The sequence below is a fragment of the Capra hircus genome, chromosome 3 (assembly GCF_001704415.2).
Source record: "Capra hircus breed San Clemente chromosome 3, ASM170441v1, whole genome shotgun sequence".
In the NCBI taxonomy this organism is placed as follows: domain Eukaryota; kingdom Metazoa; phylum Chordata; class Mammalia; order Artiodactyla; family Bovidae; genus Capra; species Capra hircus.
This window is the reverse complement of record NC_030810.1, coordinates 37942977-37958463: the sequence shown is the minus strand read 5'-3', so window position 1 is coordinate 37958463 and position 15487 is coordinate 37942977. Positions and strand designations below refer to the sequence as shown.

The 15487-nt window shown below is 34.9% G+C and overlaps 1 protein-coding gene across 5 annotated transcripts in view; it reads left to right on the top strand.

The window, feature by feature from the left end:
- DOCK7 (dedicator of cytokinesis 7) overlaps positions 1-15487 on the top strand; it is a 191425-nt gene that overhangs the window by 38956 nt on the left and 136982 nt on the right. For all 5 annotated transcript variants that reach the window (XM_018044971.1, XM_018044997.1, XM_018044990.1 and 2 more), the window contains exons 3-11: positions 514-689; positions 869-937; positions 6071-6200; positions 6295-6507; positions 6824-6909; positions 7696-7762; positions 8648-8797; positions 12646-12726; positions 14875-15040. In XM_018044971.1, coding sequence (XP_017900460.1) covers positions 514-689; positions 869-937; positions 6071-6200; positions 6295-6507; positions 6824-6909; positions 7696-7762; positions 8648-8797; positions 12646-12726; positions 14875-15040 — 1138 coding nt within the window. The remainder of the gene's footprint in view (positions 1-513; positions 690-868; positions 938-6070; positions 6201-6294; positions 6508-6823; positions 6910-7695; positions 7763-8647; positions 8798-12645; positions 12727-14874; positions 15041-15487) is intronic.

Here is a 15487-nt window from a genome sequence, read left to right as displayed (position 1 = left end):
CTTCAAATAGTGTTTTATTTTGTATTTTGTTTATCTGTTTATTTTGACATTTTAAGGTTCATGGATTGGGATGTGGCGATCTTTTGGAGGGCCATTTTTCAGCCTACCACAGTATGCTATATGTTTTTACTAGGGTAATCGGCAGTAACAATAAAGACACCATTAAGAAACTTAGAAATGAAAATTCTAAATTATAAAAAAGAATTCCTTCAGTGAGCATTTTGTCATTGTTAAGTATTATAAACCTGTTAATTATCTTACTGTTTTTATGTGGGAGTTAAGGGCAAAATTGAAGCAAGACAATCAAAAGAAAGTTTGACTCAAGCACAAAGAACTGTAGGAAGGCCAACACCTGTGATTTCTTTAGCACATCTGGCTGAATATCTGTTGACATTTTAGAGATAACGAGAAAAATACATTTTTAAAAATAATAAATTTCCTTTATAAAGTTTTAAAATTCTTGTATCCATCTGTTCCTTTCTACCCACCTCTCACCCACGCCACTTTATAAAGGTGCCGCTTACTGAAGCAGTAGACCCAGTGGATTTGGAAGATTACCTCCTTACTCATCCTTTAGCTGTGGACTCTGGACCTTTAAGGGATTTGGTTGAATTCCCTCCAGATGATATTGAAGTGGTTTATAGTCCTAGGGACTGCAGAACTCTTGTTTCAGCTGTACCTGAAGAAAGGTAAGGAGACATCTACCTATTTCTGATTTTAGTGTAACTATAAAACAACTGGCTTCCATTGTTTTATTCGGATTCCGCTTCTTGTGGTGGTTGGTATTCAACGAGAATGCAGCAGCAAAATTCATAAACGTCAGTGCTTTCCTGTCTAAATTATAAATATATTTTCTTTTTTAAAACAGTGAAATGGATCCACATGTTAGAGATTGTATTAGAAGTTATACAGAAGACTGGGCAATTGTGATCAGAAAGTAAGTTGTATATTCATTGTGATATTTAAAAATACTGAGCAGGATCTATAAATGGATTAAGGTAGGTTACTGCTAATTATGAGAACTGAAAATTCATTTGAAAAATAGCTGAAAAAGTAATAGGAGAACCTTTGCATATAGATATTTTCTCCTTAGAAGTTCCACACTTAGCTTTCTCTTATTCTCCTTATAAAATAATACTCCATGGAGATGAGTTTGAGTAAGCTCCGGGAGTTGGTGATGGACAGGGAAGCCTGGCGTTTTACGGTCCATGGGGTCTCAAAGAGTTGGACAAGACTGAGCAACTGAACTGAACTGAACTGGGGATAGTATTTCTGTTATTACAGATCATTAATAATTACTAATAATATGTAATAATAATGACTTGTAGTAGTCTTTTGGGAAATCATGGGTAAATATTGATGAATAATTTATATTTGTCAAATGGATCCAATTTATTGAATTGATTAAGTTAAATTTAACAGCTAGTTTTCTAGATCAGGCTGTTTGAAAGGTCTTGGCCGTTTATTAACCAGCTGAATATTTATAGGTCCTTGACCTGTATATCCAGTCAAGTAAGTATTTGTAAAAATAATGTTTTGCCACAACATTTGTTCCTAGTGGATGGTGTTTGAAATATCAAGTCAGATTAAGAAATAAAATTACTTTTCCTTTGCTAACTTGCATAGTGAAGAGAGTCTTTATGCTGAATGTTCTTGGCCTCATTCTGTTTTTCTAAAGGAAGCATAATTACTAAAGTAGTGTAAAATTCTGTTAAGACATTACAGTTTTGAGAAATGAAGCTTCCTGTGCTGAATTGTGCTAGCAACAGTGATGTGTTCATTGCTTACTGTGTTGCCCTTCTGTCTTATTTCACTGCGTTTAATATTGTGCTAAGTATCACTCTTGGGGATACTGCTGACATGCTTTTTAGTTTTAGTGTGACCTAATAAAAGCACAGTCTGCTACCCTTTATAAAGAAGAGCTGTTTTTATGAACTTACAATTTTGATAAGTATTTCAATAGCCAGATTTTACAGATTACTGAAGAATACTGTTCCTCTGTGAGATAACTCAAAAGTCTTTACATCTGCTTGTATGTTGGAAGCTTATAATCAGAAATGTTAACAAAAAGAGATTAGTTGCAAAATATATTAACCTCATGGAATCTGGAATCTGCTACTTAACGGTAATCATGGGGTTGCTCACCTTGATTTAAGCCAAGAGGGTATGGTAGTTAACATTTATGTTTTTTTTTTTTTTTGCTATATGCTGGGCATTTTACTGGGTATTTTATGTTCATTTAAGATTCCAATAGATGAGGTAACTTAGGCTTAGAGTAGTTAAGTAATTTCTTTGAGGTCCCATATTCAAAAAGTGGGATTGTTAGGATTAGAACCTAGGGGCATCAGACTCTAATGCTTATGTTTTTTTCTGTTATACTAGATATTTTTAGTGGTAAATGGAAGATGAAAGGGGTACTTTTGGTAGTCTAGAAGTTTTAAAGTGTCCCTAAAATAGAAAAGATAGGTGTGATTGGAAACAATAGAAAACCACAGTACAAAATAATCCAAGGAGAAGATACATGCCCAGAGTTCAATAGAATGTTAGGCTCAGTGAATACAGGCAGTAGAAGGGGGGTGACATTTACCTGGGGTAAATGTTGGACATGTGGTTATTTTAAAACCTCCTATGCCTTTATGCATAGACATGGGAGTAGAAGTATTCCTATTTTAACAGCACGAATAGTGGTGGCTTGAGAACCTAGTGCTTCCCTGGTGGCTCAAATGGTTAACAATCTGCCTGCAATGCGGGAGACCTAGATTGGGAAGATCCTCTGGAGGGAGGGCATGAAACCCACTCTAGTATTCTTGCCTGGAGAATCCCCATGAACTGAGGAGCCCGGGAGGCTACAGTCCATGGGGTTGCAGAGAGTTGAACACGACTGACTAAGCACACCACAGAGATCATAGTGTAGTGCCCAGGGTGGGCATACCTTGGAATAAAAAGAAGGAGCCTTCATACCCAGAAGACTGGCAGACACTACCTTGAAAGCATGAGGTGCCTCTTCTCCATAATCACTGGATATATGTTTGGCGAAGGAGATACAGTATTTCCCAGACAGATACGCACTTACAAATTAAAAAATGAGTGTTAGAACCTAGAATGGCCAGCTAGTTGATGGGGACCAGTTCACTTGGGCTTCCAAGGTGGTGCAGTTGGTAAAGAAACTGCCTGCCAGTGCAGAAGAGGCAAGGGATGTAGGATCAGTCCCTGGGTTGGACAGATCCCCTGGAGTAAGGAATGGCAACCCACTGCAGTATTCTTGCCTAGGAAACTCCATGGACATAGGAGCCTGGTGGGCCACAGTCTATGGGGTCTCAAAGAGTCAGACGTGATTGAGGACAAACAACCAATCTAAACCAAAGTGCACTTGAAAGAGAATTATCAAACCACAAATAAAGAGCTAATGATTTAGGAAATAGCTAATAGAACACAGATCAAGAACCATATGTATAACTAATATCCTCAAAGAGATATGAGAAGATACTGTAACCATATAAAAACTCAGCTAGTTATCTATGGAAGTGAAAATTTTGTTCAGTGAAAAAAAATTTAAAACTCTGGATGGGTTTAATGGTGGAGTAGATGTGACTGAAAAGTGGAATAGTAAGTTGTGAGATGAAACCAAAAAATCCTTCCATAATTCAGCACAGAAGGGTAAAAGGATAGAAAGTGCTTAATATTCATTCATTTATTCAGAAGATACTTATTGTGAGGCTCATATGTGCCAGGCACTATACTAAGCAGTGATGATACATCAGTCAACAAAACAAACTCCATGCCTTCATGGAGCCTGCATTCTACTTGGGGTTGAAGGCAATAGACAATAAATAAACACAGATAAATATTTAATAGTTGTGGTGGAGGGAAGTCTTGTAGAGAAAGAAAGTAATATGTGGGGGTAGGGCAAGCCAAGCAGAGGTGTTTTTACTTTATATAACTAATCAGAAGAGGCCTTTCTGAGAAGATGACTTTCAGCAAAGACCTAAAGGAAGTTAAGGAGTAAGCCATCCGTTTATCATGGGAAGGAGTGTATTTGACAGAGAAAGAGCAGTACCTGCAATGGTTCCATATTGGAAGCATGCTAGGACTGTTTAAGAAATACCAAATGATCGATGTGGCTGGAACAGAATAATTTGAAGGAGAGAATGCTAAGATGCAAAGTCAAAGAAAAGGCATTGGTGGATGGATGATCATGTAGAGCCTCATAGCGACTAACTAGAGGAACAGAATGATAATACAGAAGAGTATTAATCATAAATCATGTCCTTCATCTCAGTACTCTTGAATTTCATATTATTGGTTTTTTAGAACATAAAATTCAATAGTATTCTGGCTTATTAGAGTAGCTTAGATATAAAACGTCACAAATCAAGGTACTCTTTTCCACTGTATCTCATTTTTATTAAAAATACAAATACTATAAGTATGTATGTGTGTATATAATATATATGCTAGGAAAAGGTCCAGTTAGTTAAATAATAGGAGTGTTCAACACTGATAATCTCTGAGTAGTAGAAATATAATGATTTTACAAGTCTGTATTTTTAAATTTTCAGCAATGAACATGGATTGGTTCTGTAATAATAAAATATTTTTAAAGAAAACTTTTTCATATAGAAAAGCAACAGTGTATTTTGTCCTTTAAAATACAAATATTTCCATTGAGAACAAAAGATGTAAAGACTAGAAAACAGTTCAGTATCTTTCAAAAATTATCTAGTGATGGTTTTGGCTATAAAGTTTTATCTATTTGTCTTTAGTTAACATGATTTTTAGTTAATCAGGCTTGTGTTTGAATTCACACTTTGTCACTTTGGAAACACTTTTACACAAACTAAGGCACTTTAAACTTTCATGAAATATTAGAACATCTGCTTTTGAGTAATACTTTCATGTTACTGTATTGCATATCTTTGTTTTGGTTCTTCCAGAGAAAACTGCTGTTTTTTATTCTATGATTATGCTATGATATGAACATCATGTAGCTGCTGTTTCAGTACCTTTAGCAACAAGACGCAGTGTAAATAATTCATATCGGGTATGTTTATTTACTGTGTCATCAATTGACTGATAAACCATAATATCCTCTGGTAATTATAATTGTTTATACTTCAATTAAAATTTCCCCCAATGTGACTATATGAGGTATGGCACAGTAAATGCTCTTGATTGTAGTGTCTCTGATAATCTTGGATATTGGGGTGTTTGGAAAAAAGCTTGTATTAAGAGTTCTTAGCCTAATATATATATTATATAACAATATATGTGAAGTATATATGTAAATATATATATTTATAAACACACACACAATGGTGTAGATCTTGCTGTTTTTCACTTTAGAAGTCTGAAGCTTTAGGTTGCTTGAGATCTTTTATACATAATGAGGTACAGCAAAATTTTTTTTGGCTGTTTGAAACTTAATGGTTCAATACTTTCTCTGTATTTTGCCTTTTAAAAATTTATACTGTTATGAATGCAGTTTATATTTTCTACTCTTTCATTTTATTTTTAACCTGGCTTCCCATCATTTCTTTTTACTGACCAGTTTTCTTAATTGAAAGTACAACTTAAAATACAGTATATCCCCAGGATTGTCATGAAAAGAAGGACATTATGATTTACTTCTGGAAACTCATAATCTGCTGTCTAGTTGGATTAAAGGAACTTTGGATGGACGTTTTCTTAAACCTTTGGTTAAATGTTTAATGGGACTCCTCTGGTGGCTCAGACGTTAAGGAGTCTGCCTGTAATGTGGGATACCCCAGTTCAGTCCTTGGGTCAGGAAGATCCCCTGGAGAAGGAAATGGCAACCCACTCCAGTATTCTTGCCTGGAAAATCCAGTGGATGGAGGAGCCTGGCAGGCTACAGTCCATGGGGTCGCAAGGAGTTGGACATGATTGGATGACTTCACTTCTTCTTAAATGTTTAATATACTCAAAACTGCCAGAATATATTCTTACTATGTAAAGAAATGGTATGGAGAAGAGTTAGCTTATTATATAATGATGATGAACATGAAAAATTTTCGGAAAATTGATATTTACTTAACTATTTTATTTTGAATAGATATCATAAACTGGGAACAGGATTTAATCCTAATACATTAGATAAACAGAAAGAAAGGCAAAAAGGTTTGCCGAAACAGGTGTTTGAATCTGATGACGCTCCAGATGGCAACAACTACCAGGATGAACAAGTAATACTTTTATTTTTAAATGACTATAAGATGTTCTTTTAAAATAGTTTATTTTTTATTCATTGATTAATATATTTAATGTTTTGCATGGCAGGATGATCTTAAAAGACGTTCAATGTCAATAGACGATACTCCAAGGGGTAGCTGGGCCTGCAGTATTTTTGACTTGAAAAATTCACTTCCTGATGCTTTGCTTCCCAATTTACTTGATCGAACTCCAAACGAAGAAATAGACCGTCAGAATGATGAGCAAAGGAAATCAAACCGTCACAAGGAACTCTTTGCCTTGCATCCATCACCAGATGAGGTATAGAAACTTGGATAAAGAAGCAAAAGATTATAGAGATAGATGTTTTGAGAGTATGAACTGTATATATTAATAGTTTTATGATAAATGTGGGGAATAGAACTTAATGGAAATATAGCTAAGCTTTTTGTAAATGAAATATAATTGAACACACAATCTAATGACTTTAGTTTGATGATAAATAGGCCATTCTTTTCTTTGCTTACTTGTGAAGACTAAAACTAGTAGGTTAATAAAATAAGTTCTTAAAAAATAAATTGTAAAGGGTTGAAACATGGTAAGCATGTTCATTTGGGTGTTGCTTGTTAATTTGCAGGAAGAGCCAATAGAACGACTTAGTGTTCCTGATGTGCCCAAAGAACATTTTGGTCAAAGACTTCTTGTAAAATGTTTATCACTAAAGTGAGTATTTATTTTGTTTACTATATAACTTTTCTTTTCTGGAGTAATGTTTTGAGTACCAGTAAAAAAAAAAAAAATCCTAGTAGATTTGTGTTTGTGTCCTTTCGAAAAGTATTGTTCTATACATAATTTTAAATGCTTCCAAGCATTTAACCTTACCTATGAAGCTGAACTTCAGAGCACTTTTGGCTCACAGGTGAAGATGACTCTTTGCCTCAGTTATATAATTATCTTAAAACTTGAAAAAACATTCACTGAAATCTGTAGTATTTATCAGACACTGTTCTTGGCTTGAGAAATACCAGTAGTATCTTTTTCCTTAGAGTAGATTTTATATTTGTTTCATGGTGTGTATTAAGTCTCTTCAGTCTCGTCCGATTCTTTGTGATGCTGTGGACGGTATCCCGTGGGGCTCCTCTGTCCATGGGATTCTCCAGGCAGGAATCCTGGAGTGGGTTGCCATGCTTTTCTCCAGGGGATCTTCACCACTCAGGGATCAAATCCACATCTCTCATTTCCCCTGTGTAGGCAGGCCGGTTCTTTACCACTAGCGCCACCAGGGGGTGGACTTCTTTTTTAAGCTTTTGAAGTATGTGCTAACAGTTGATTTAGACTGTGGAAGATATACATGGAAAAGTGTGTTCAAGGAAGATGGGTAGTATAGATGGTATAAGACAGGTAGATAAAAGTACAAGGTATAGAGAGAATTTATTTTTGGAATGAGAATTTCTCTCGAACTGTGTATTTTATGTATATATTTAAAACTCATCCTTCTCCTTCCTAAAGGTTTGAGATTGAAATTGAACCCATTTTTGCAAGTTTGGCTTTGTATGATGTGAAAGAAAAGAAAAAGGTAAGGTTATATAATTTGAACGTAGTCTTTTGTCACAATCAGGGGTTCTGAAACCTGTTTCTAATTTGTTTTATAAGATAATGATTTTTTGAGACTATTATTAAACATGGATATTTTTAAAAAGAAAATAGAACTGTGAGACATTATTTTCCTACTGTAAAATAGTTTAGTTGACTTATTTTTTGTTTCATTGAAAGAGTTCCAAAAAGTAGCAGGAGTAACTTTATACAAGAAAAGCATCTTAGGCAAATGATGTATAAAGAGTTCGATTGATGGTGACAGTGACGTTTTGTTGATGTAATTTTTAAATTCTCACTAGCTATTATTAAAAGATCATTTATTTATATTTTAAATATTCTTGTCTAAAATATTGCTCTTGGTTTTGCTGTTATATCTTTGTTACACTTAGGAGTTTTTCAGAGGACTTATCATACAGCATTTTTAGTATTCTAAGCCTCCCAATGCAGTAGAAAGGTGAAATGCCTTTAATGACTTCTGCTGTCAGCATATTGTGGAACTCTACTCCAGCATCTTGTATTTACTAAATCACATCTTCTGAAATGTTATTTAAATTTTCAAAGACTCAGCTTGGGGTAATTCATCTTAATAGTAGTTTCTTTAAATACTTTTATCAGAAGTCAAATTTCTTACTAAAAGAGTATGGGATATGGTTCTTTAGAATATGTTTTTGCATTAATTCTTTTTGTTTTGATTTAGATGTGTAAAGATCTTTGTATATCTTCACTGATAGTGAAATGTATGGTACGTTGTATGTTAGTATAATTGTTTAATAACTGTAATCTTTTAAGACTGACTATTTATGGTTTTTATGAGTGTTTATAAAATGCACAGGTTTTAAATTTAACATATGAATATGTGTTTTAGATTTCAGAAAACTTTTATTTTGACCTTAATTCTGAGCAGATGAAAGGATTATTACGTCCACATGTTCCACCTGCTGCCATTACCACCCTGGCAAGATCAGCTATTTTTTCTATCACTTACCCTTCCCAAGATGTTTTTCTTGTAATAAAGGTGAGAATAATGTTAAATATATTTGTTTATTTGTGTTATGTCTGTGTACTTGTCTGCCTGTCAATATCACAAGCTTTTTAAGGTCAAAGATTTTATCTTTGCCTATTTTTTCATGTTAATATTTTTAACACAATATTGGATGTATACTATAGGTGCTACCTGAATTCTTCTTGAGTGGGAAGCTTTATTAGAATTCTCTAAATAAGCAGATCAATAGGAGGAAGGTACATGTACATATGGAGGATTGCTATGTTGTAGTCTTGAGAATCCATCTTTGAGAAACCTTAGTCTTTGTAGTGTTCTTGCCTGGAGACTCCCAGGGACAGAGAAGCCTGGTGGGCTGCCGTCTATGGGGTCGCACAGAGTCGGACACGACTGAAGCGACTTAGCAGCAGCAGCAGCAGCAGTCTTTGTTCTTGAGGTCTTCAACTAACTGGATAAGGCCGCCCACATTATGAAGGGTAATTGCTTTACTCAGTCTACTGATTTAAAAGTTAATCACCTCTAAAAAAATACCTTCACAGCAACATCTTGACTGGTATTTGATAACTTAGCTGCGTTGGCATATTAAACTAACCATCTATGGTTATTTGGATATGGAGCTATATATACTGTGGTTTTATCATGCAGTTCCTAAATTATATAAATATTAAAATTAAATCATTGAAATCATGGAGCATTATGATTTGACTATCAATCAATTAAGAATAAGGATTACAGATACTAAAATTTGAATACTAAGCTACCTAGCTTAGGATAACTTAATAATTATTTACCTTAACTTGACCTTGACTTGAGAGTTGCCTAAAATATAGTCTTTAATCATTTTACCTTAAAATTATCATAAAAAGGTAATGAATTTTATAATAAGGTTATAAAGTAGATTGTCATGAAATGAATTTTATTTACCCACAGGAATAATGTCCTAATTTGTGGATAGATTCCTATGAATTCAGGTTAAAATAAATCTTAGTTACAATGAACAATTCTCCAAGCAAAGATTTAGCAGCAGTGGTCTTCAGAAAGTCACTTATAAGTAAAGTTCTAGATATTAAAATAATTGACAAATGTGTATACACCATTATTTTACATGGGAAAATAGTAAGTTTTCATAAAATAGAACATATTTGAGGGAATGAACTAGAAAGATAGCGATGATGATTGGAATACTGTCTGCTTGAAAATGAGATGGTTCATACCATATGATGCCAATTGTGTAAAATCATACACATATACCTAAGCACACATAAAAATTTGTATATAAACAGAAAAAGACTTTTGTGTAATTTCAAAAATATGAACAAGTTAAGATGTGTACAAATTTTAAAGAAATTATATTTAAAAGTTTTCTTTTATCATAGTCCAGCAATATAATTTTGTTTTTTGAGAGAAAATTCCCTTGGTCTATATATTCGTTAGTTATTCCTCTACAAGAACAAAAAGACAGAAATCTCCGTGGCACCCAACAGTAAGCATTTGTTTAGTTCACGCGTCTAAGTTGTCTGGTGGTCAGCTGATCTAGGCTGTACTCTGTTAGGTGCTTGTGCTCCTTCCAGGTGCCTGCAGGTTGGTCAGTTGATTTACATACTCCTTTCAGTTAAACCACCAGCATCACAGGGAGGCCCAGTGATACCGCTGAGCCGCCAGGGAAGCTCAGGGATTAGTGAAGGGCTTCTCAGGTGGCTCAGTGATAAAGAATCCATCTGCCAATGCAGGCGATGTCAGTTCAATCCCTGGGTCAGAAAGATTCCCCTGGAGAAGGAATTGGTAATCCATTCTAGTATTCTTGCCTGGGAAATCCCATGGACAGAGGAGCCTGGCAGGCTATAGTCCATGGAGTCACAGAAGAGTCAGGCATGACTTATCAACTAAAGAACAACAGCAAATTGATTAATGATGTTGAGTGTGTTTGTCATATGTTTCTTAGATACTTGTTTGACTTCTTTGGCGAAATGTCTGTTCAAATCCTTTGCTCATTTAAAAATCAGGTTATTTGCTATTCTCTTCAGTTGTAGGAGTTCTTTATCTGTTTTGGATATTAATTCTTTATCAGTTATATGATTTACAAGTATTTTCTCTCTCATTCTGAGAATTGCCTTTTCTCCCTGTAGATTGTGTCCTATCATATAAAAGTTTTACATTTTGATGTAATCCAGTTTAATGATTTTTACTTCTGTTGCCTTTGCTTTTATTGTGTAAAATCCAAGAATCTATTACTAAATTTAATCACATGAAGCTTTTCCTTTATTTTTCTTCTAGGAGTTTTATAGTTTTAGGGTTTTTTTGGGGGGATGGTCTTTGATCTGTTTTGAGTTAATTTTTGTATATAATGTGAGGGTTCAACTTTATTCTTTTGCCTTTAGAAATTTAGGGATTTTTTAAACACCATTTGTTGGAAAAACTATTCTTTCCCCATTGAATAGTCTTGGCATTCTTGTAGAAAATTATTTAACTCTTTACAGTTTTCAGATTACAAATCTTTCAGCTTTTTGGTTTATACTTCAGTACTTTATTCTTTTTGATATTATAAATGGAATTATTTTCTTAATTTCCTTTTTGAATTGCTTGTTAGGGTATAGAAATACAACTTATTTTGTTCATTTTGTATCCTTCAACTTTGCTGAGTTTATTTATTTATTAGTTGTAAAGAGTAAGATCATGGCATCTGGTCCCATCACTTCATGGCAAATAGATGGGGAAACAGTGGAAACAGTGGATGGTTTTATTTTTCTGGGCTCTAAAATCACTGCAGATGGTGATTGCAGCCATGAAATTAAAAGACGCTTACTCCTTGGAAGGAAAGTTATGACCAACCTAGAAAGCATATTAAAAAGCAGAGACGTTACTTTGTCAACAAAGGTCTGTCTAGTCAAGGCTATAGTTTTTCCAGTGGTTATGTATGGATGTGAGAGTTGGACTTATAAAGCAAGCTGAGTGCCGAAGAATTGATGCTTTTGAACTGTGGTTTTGGAGAAGATTCTTGAGAGTCCCTTGGACTGGAAGGAGATCCAACCAGTCCATCCTAAAGGAGATCAGTCCTGGGTGTTCATTGGAAGGACTGATGTTGAAGCTGAACCTCTAATACTTTGGCCACCTGATGCAAAGAGCTGACTCATTGGAAGAGACCCTGATGCTGGGAAAGATTGGGGGCAGGAGGAGAAGGGGACAACAGAGGATGAGATGGCTGGATGGCATCACCGACTCAATGGACATGGGTTTGGGTAGACTCCGGGAGTTGGTGATAGACAGGGAGGCCTGGCATGCTGCGGTTCATGGAGTCGCAAAGAGTCGGACACGACTGAGTGACTGCACTGAACTGAACTGAATTGTTTTTTTGTGGAATATTAGGATTTTCTCTGTAAAAGATCATGTTGGCTGTAAATAGAGATAATTTAAATTCTTCCTTTTTAAATTTGAATGTTTTTGTTTCTTTTTTGGGCGTCCTTTTTCTTGTCACATTGCTCTGGCTCAGACTTCTAGTATTTTGTTCAATAGAATTGGTGAAAGTTAACATTCTTATCCTGTTCCTGATTCTAAAGGAAAAGCTTTCAGTTTTTCAACATTGAATAAGATGTTAGATGTGAACTTTTCATAGATGGGCTCTTATTGGGGTAGTTTTCTTCTTTTCCAAGTTTGTTGATTTTTTTTTTTTTAAATCATGAAAGGGTGTTGAATTGTCCAATTCTTTTTTCTGCAGTAATTAACATGGTCATGTGGTTTTGTTCTGTTATTCTGTTAATGTGATGTATTAAGTTGATTGATTTTTGTATGTTGAACCGTCCTTGCATTCCAGGCTGATTGCTTTTATTTTTAAGCTTAATTAATCTTTCCTTTTTTGCCTTTGACAGCTAGAAAAAGTGCTGCAGCAGGGAGACATTGGAGAGTGTGCAGAACCGTATATGATTTTCAAAGAAGCAGACGCCACCAAGGTAGAGTTTCATGCCTCTTATTCCCCCACTTTCATCGTCATTAGCAGTCACCCTCCATTCCCCTCAGGTCACCAAACCCAGCCTTAAATAGTCTCTGATCTCCAAAGTTACAATCTGAGAGGATACTATACTGAGCATATTAAATAATGTTACTACTGAAATTTTCTTCTCTTTCTCTGGCGGCCTACTTGTTTTCTTTCTTCTTTATTTCCTTCGTCATCTGGTTTGAGTCATGTGCTGTGCTATTCTTTGACATCTCCCCAACCCTAAACTAGTTGACTCTTTAAATTTTTTTTTTCTTGGAGAGAAAGTAATTCAGTTTAATTCCTAAATAATGAAAAATTTTCTGTATTTACAAAATAGTGATTTTTTTTTTTTTGGCTACACTTTGCAGCTTTTGGGATCCCCAGCTAAGAATGGGATCCATGCCCCCTGCAGTGGATTTATGGAATTCAAACCACTGGACCATGATTTTTTTTTTTTTAACCCAACAGTGATGTTGATGAAACTTTTTCTAGCAAAGCAGATGAATTTTGGATATCAGTCTAGTGGCGGATAATTAAGGAATATTGTTAAAATAGAAAATATATTCTCCCCTTTGCCAACAGATAACAGATTTATAGAATTTGGATAAACTTATGAAGCAAAAATAGTTGATGAATAATTGGTACCAAATTCTAGGTACTCTGAGTTAGCTATAAGAGTAAAAGGTGATTTTTGGATCTTTGAACACATGATTTAATGTCAGACAGGCAGCAGAAGTGTGCTTGAGGAGTATTGAACAAATCACCAAAATGTAGAAAATTGTTGCTTTCTGTTTTTCTGAGATTTATAACAAGAATTGAGCCTCTTTTTCTAATATGGGTACATCGGAGCACATGATGTTCTCTGATTCCTAGATCCTAGATATCTGGTTGAAAGTAGGGTTAAAGTATTCTGGCTTTTCCCAGGTCGTCATTTTACAAATTAAATTTTCTCTGTTATATGAAACTCATAGGTGTGTCACTGTGGCTTATTTCACTCTTCCCTTACATATTTACGTAATTTCAATATGGGTCCTTGATTCTCTGTAAGTACTCCTAAAGCAAGGACCTGTTTTGGAGGTATAACAGACATAGTAAAAAACATTCTTATCATTTCGGTATCCCTTCATCTTTTCTCAGTCCTGAGTCCCATGGTAGGACACTGCCATTAGAGTATGACCTCACTGACATCTTATATGGAAAGAGCACATGAGAGATTTTGGTGTAGATTTTCACCCTTGAACTATGGATTGACTATTGTAGGCCACATTAGTGTTTGTTTCAGGAATAGCCTAAAAGTTGAGCCAGCTTCAGGTTGTCTTCCAGATAAGCATGTACTGTTTGGATTATTAGTCTTTTTCAAGGATTTAGTCCCCATGTACTTTTTTTGTTTGCTTCTCTTATCACAATTCTGGACATATTATTGTTGGTCTGTTTGTGCCCTACCTACTTCTACATCATAATGTCATAAGTTATTGATTATTTCAAAGTGGCCCAAATGCTTCCATTTTTTTATAGAATAAAAAAAATTAATAAGTCATAACCTAGAATATTTTGTGATTGACAGCTGATGACTGGAACATGACTGTATTTCTTTCATAAAATAGTACATGTCGTACATTAACATGCTTGACACTTGCTCTCCTTTGTTTTATCCCCAAATAACATCATGACAAACAAATTTTGAAGACTTTTAGATGCATTTGCAGAACTGGTTAAGGTCATTTAGTAGTTAATATACTGTTAATTGGGGCTTCCCCAGTGGCTCAGCAGTAGAGAATCGGTCTGCAATGTAGGAACTGGCAGGAAATGCAAGTTCAATCCCTGGGTGGGGAAGATCCCCTGGAGGAGGGCATGGCAACCCACTCCAGTATTCTTGCCTGGAGAATCCCTTGGACAGAGGAGCCTGGCAGTCCATAGGGTCGCTAAGAGTCAGACATGACTGAAGCAAATTAGCATGTATGCATACACTGTTAATTGATTGCTAAAAGGTATGGATTGTTTTTCCATCTTGCTGAGAATTGAAAATTGTTAACCTTTATATTTTCCTTTATATATTATGATATAGCCTTTAATTCATTTCTTTTGAGCATAATCATATAATGTATAAAGTTTTGTTTTACAGAATAAGGAAAAATTGGAGAAGCTGAAAAGTCAAGCTGATCAGTTTTGTCAAAGACTTGGGAAGTATCGCATGCCTTTTGCTTGGACTGCAATCCATTTAATGAATATTGTTAGCAGTGCTGGGAGTTTGGAAAGAGATTCTACAGAGGTAGAAATAAGCACTGGAGGTAAGAGTGTTTTATATAAAATAGTTCTATAGTTTTTGCTTACATAGGCTTGTTTTATTTGTCAATGTGCAATGTAATGAGGCATTGAAAGGGTTTTCTTTTTCTCCTTAACAGGTTTATTGAGATGTAATTCACATATAATTTGCCCATTTAAGATTTCTAATTCAGTGTTTTTTGTTATACTCATAAGCTTCTGCAGCTGTCACCACAATCTAATTTTGAAACACTTTGATACTCACTGATGGTCACTGTTCATCCTCTTCAAGTCCCCACACTCAGTGCTAACCAACCTGTAATCTGTTTAGTCTGTATGGATTTGCCTGTGCCAGACATTTCATATTGATAGAATTATACAATATGTAATCTTTTGACTACCTTCTTTCACTTAGCATAATGTTTGAAAGGTTTATCCATGTTGTAAATGTATCAATATTTTATTTCTTTTTA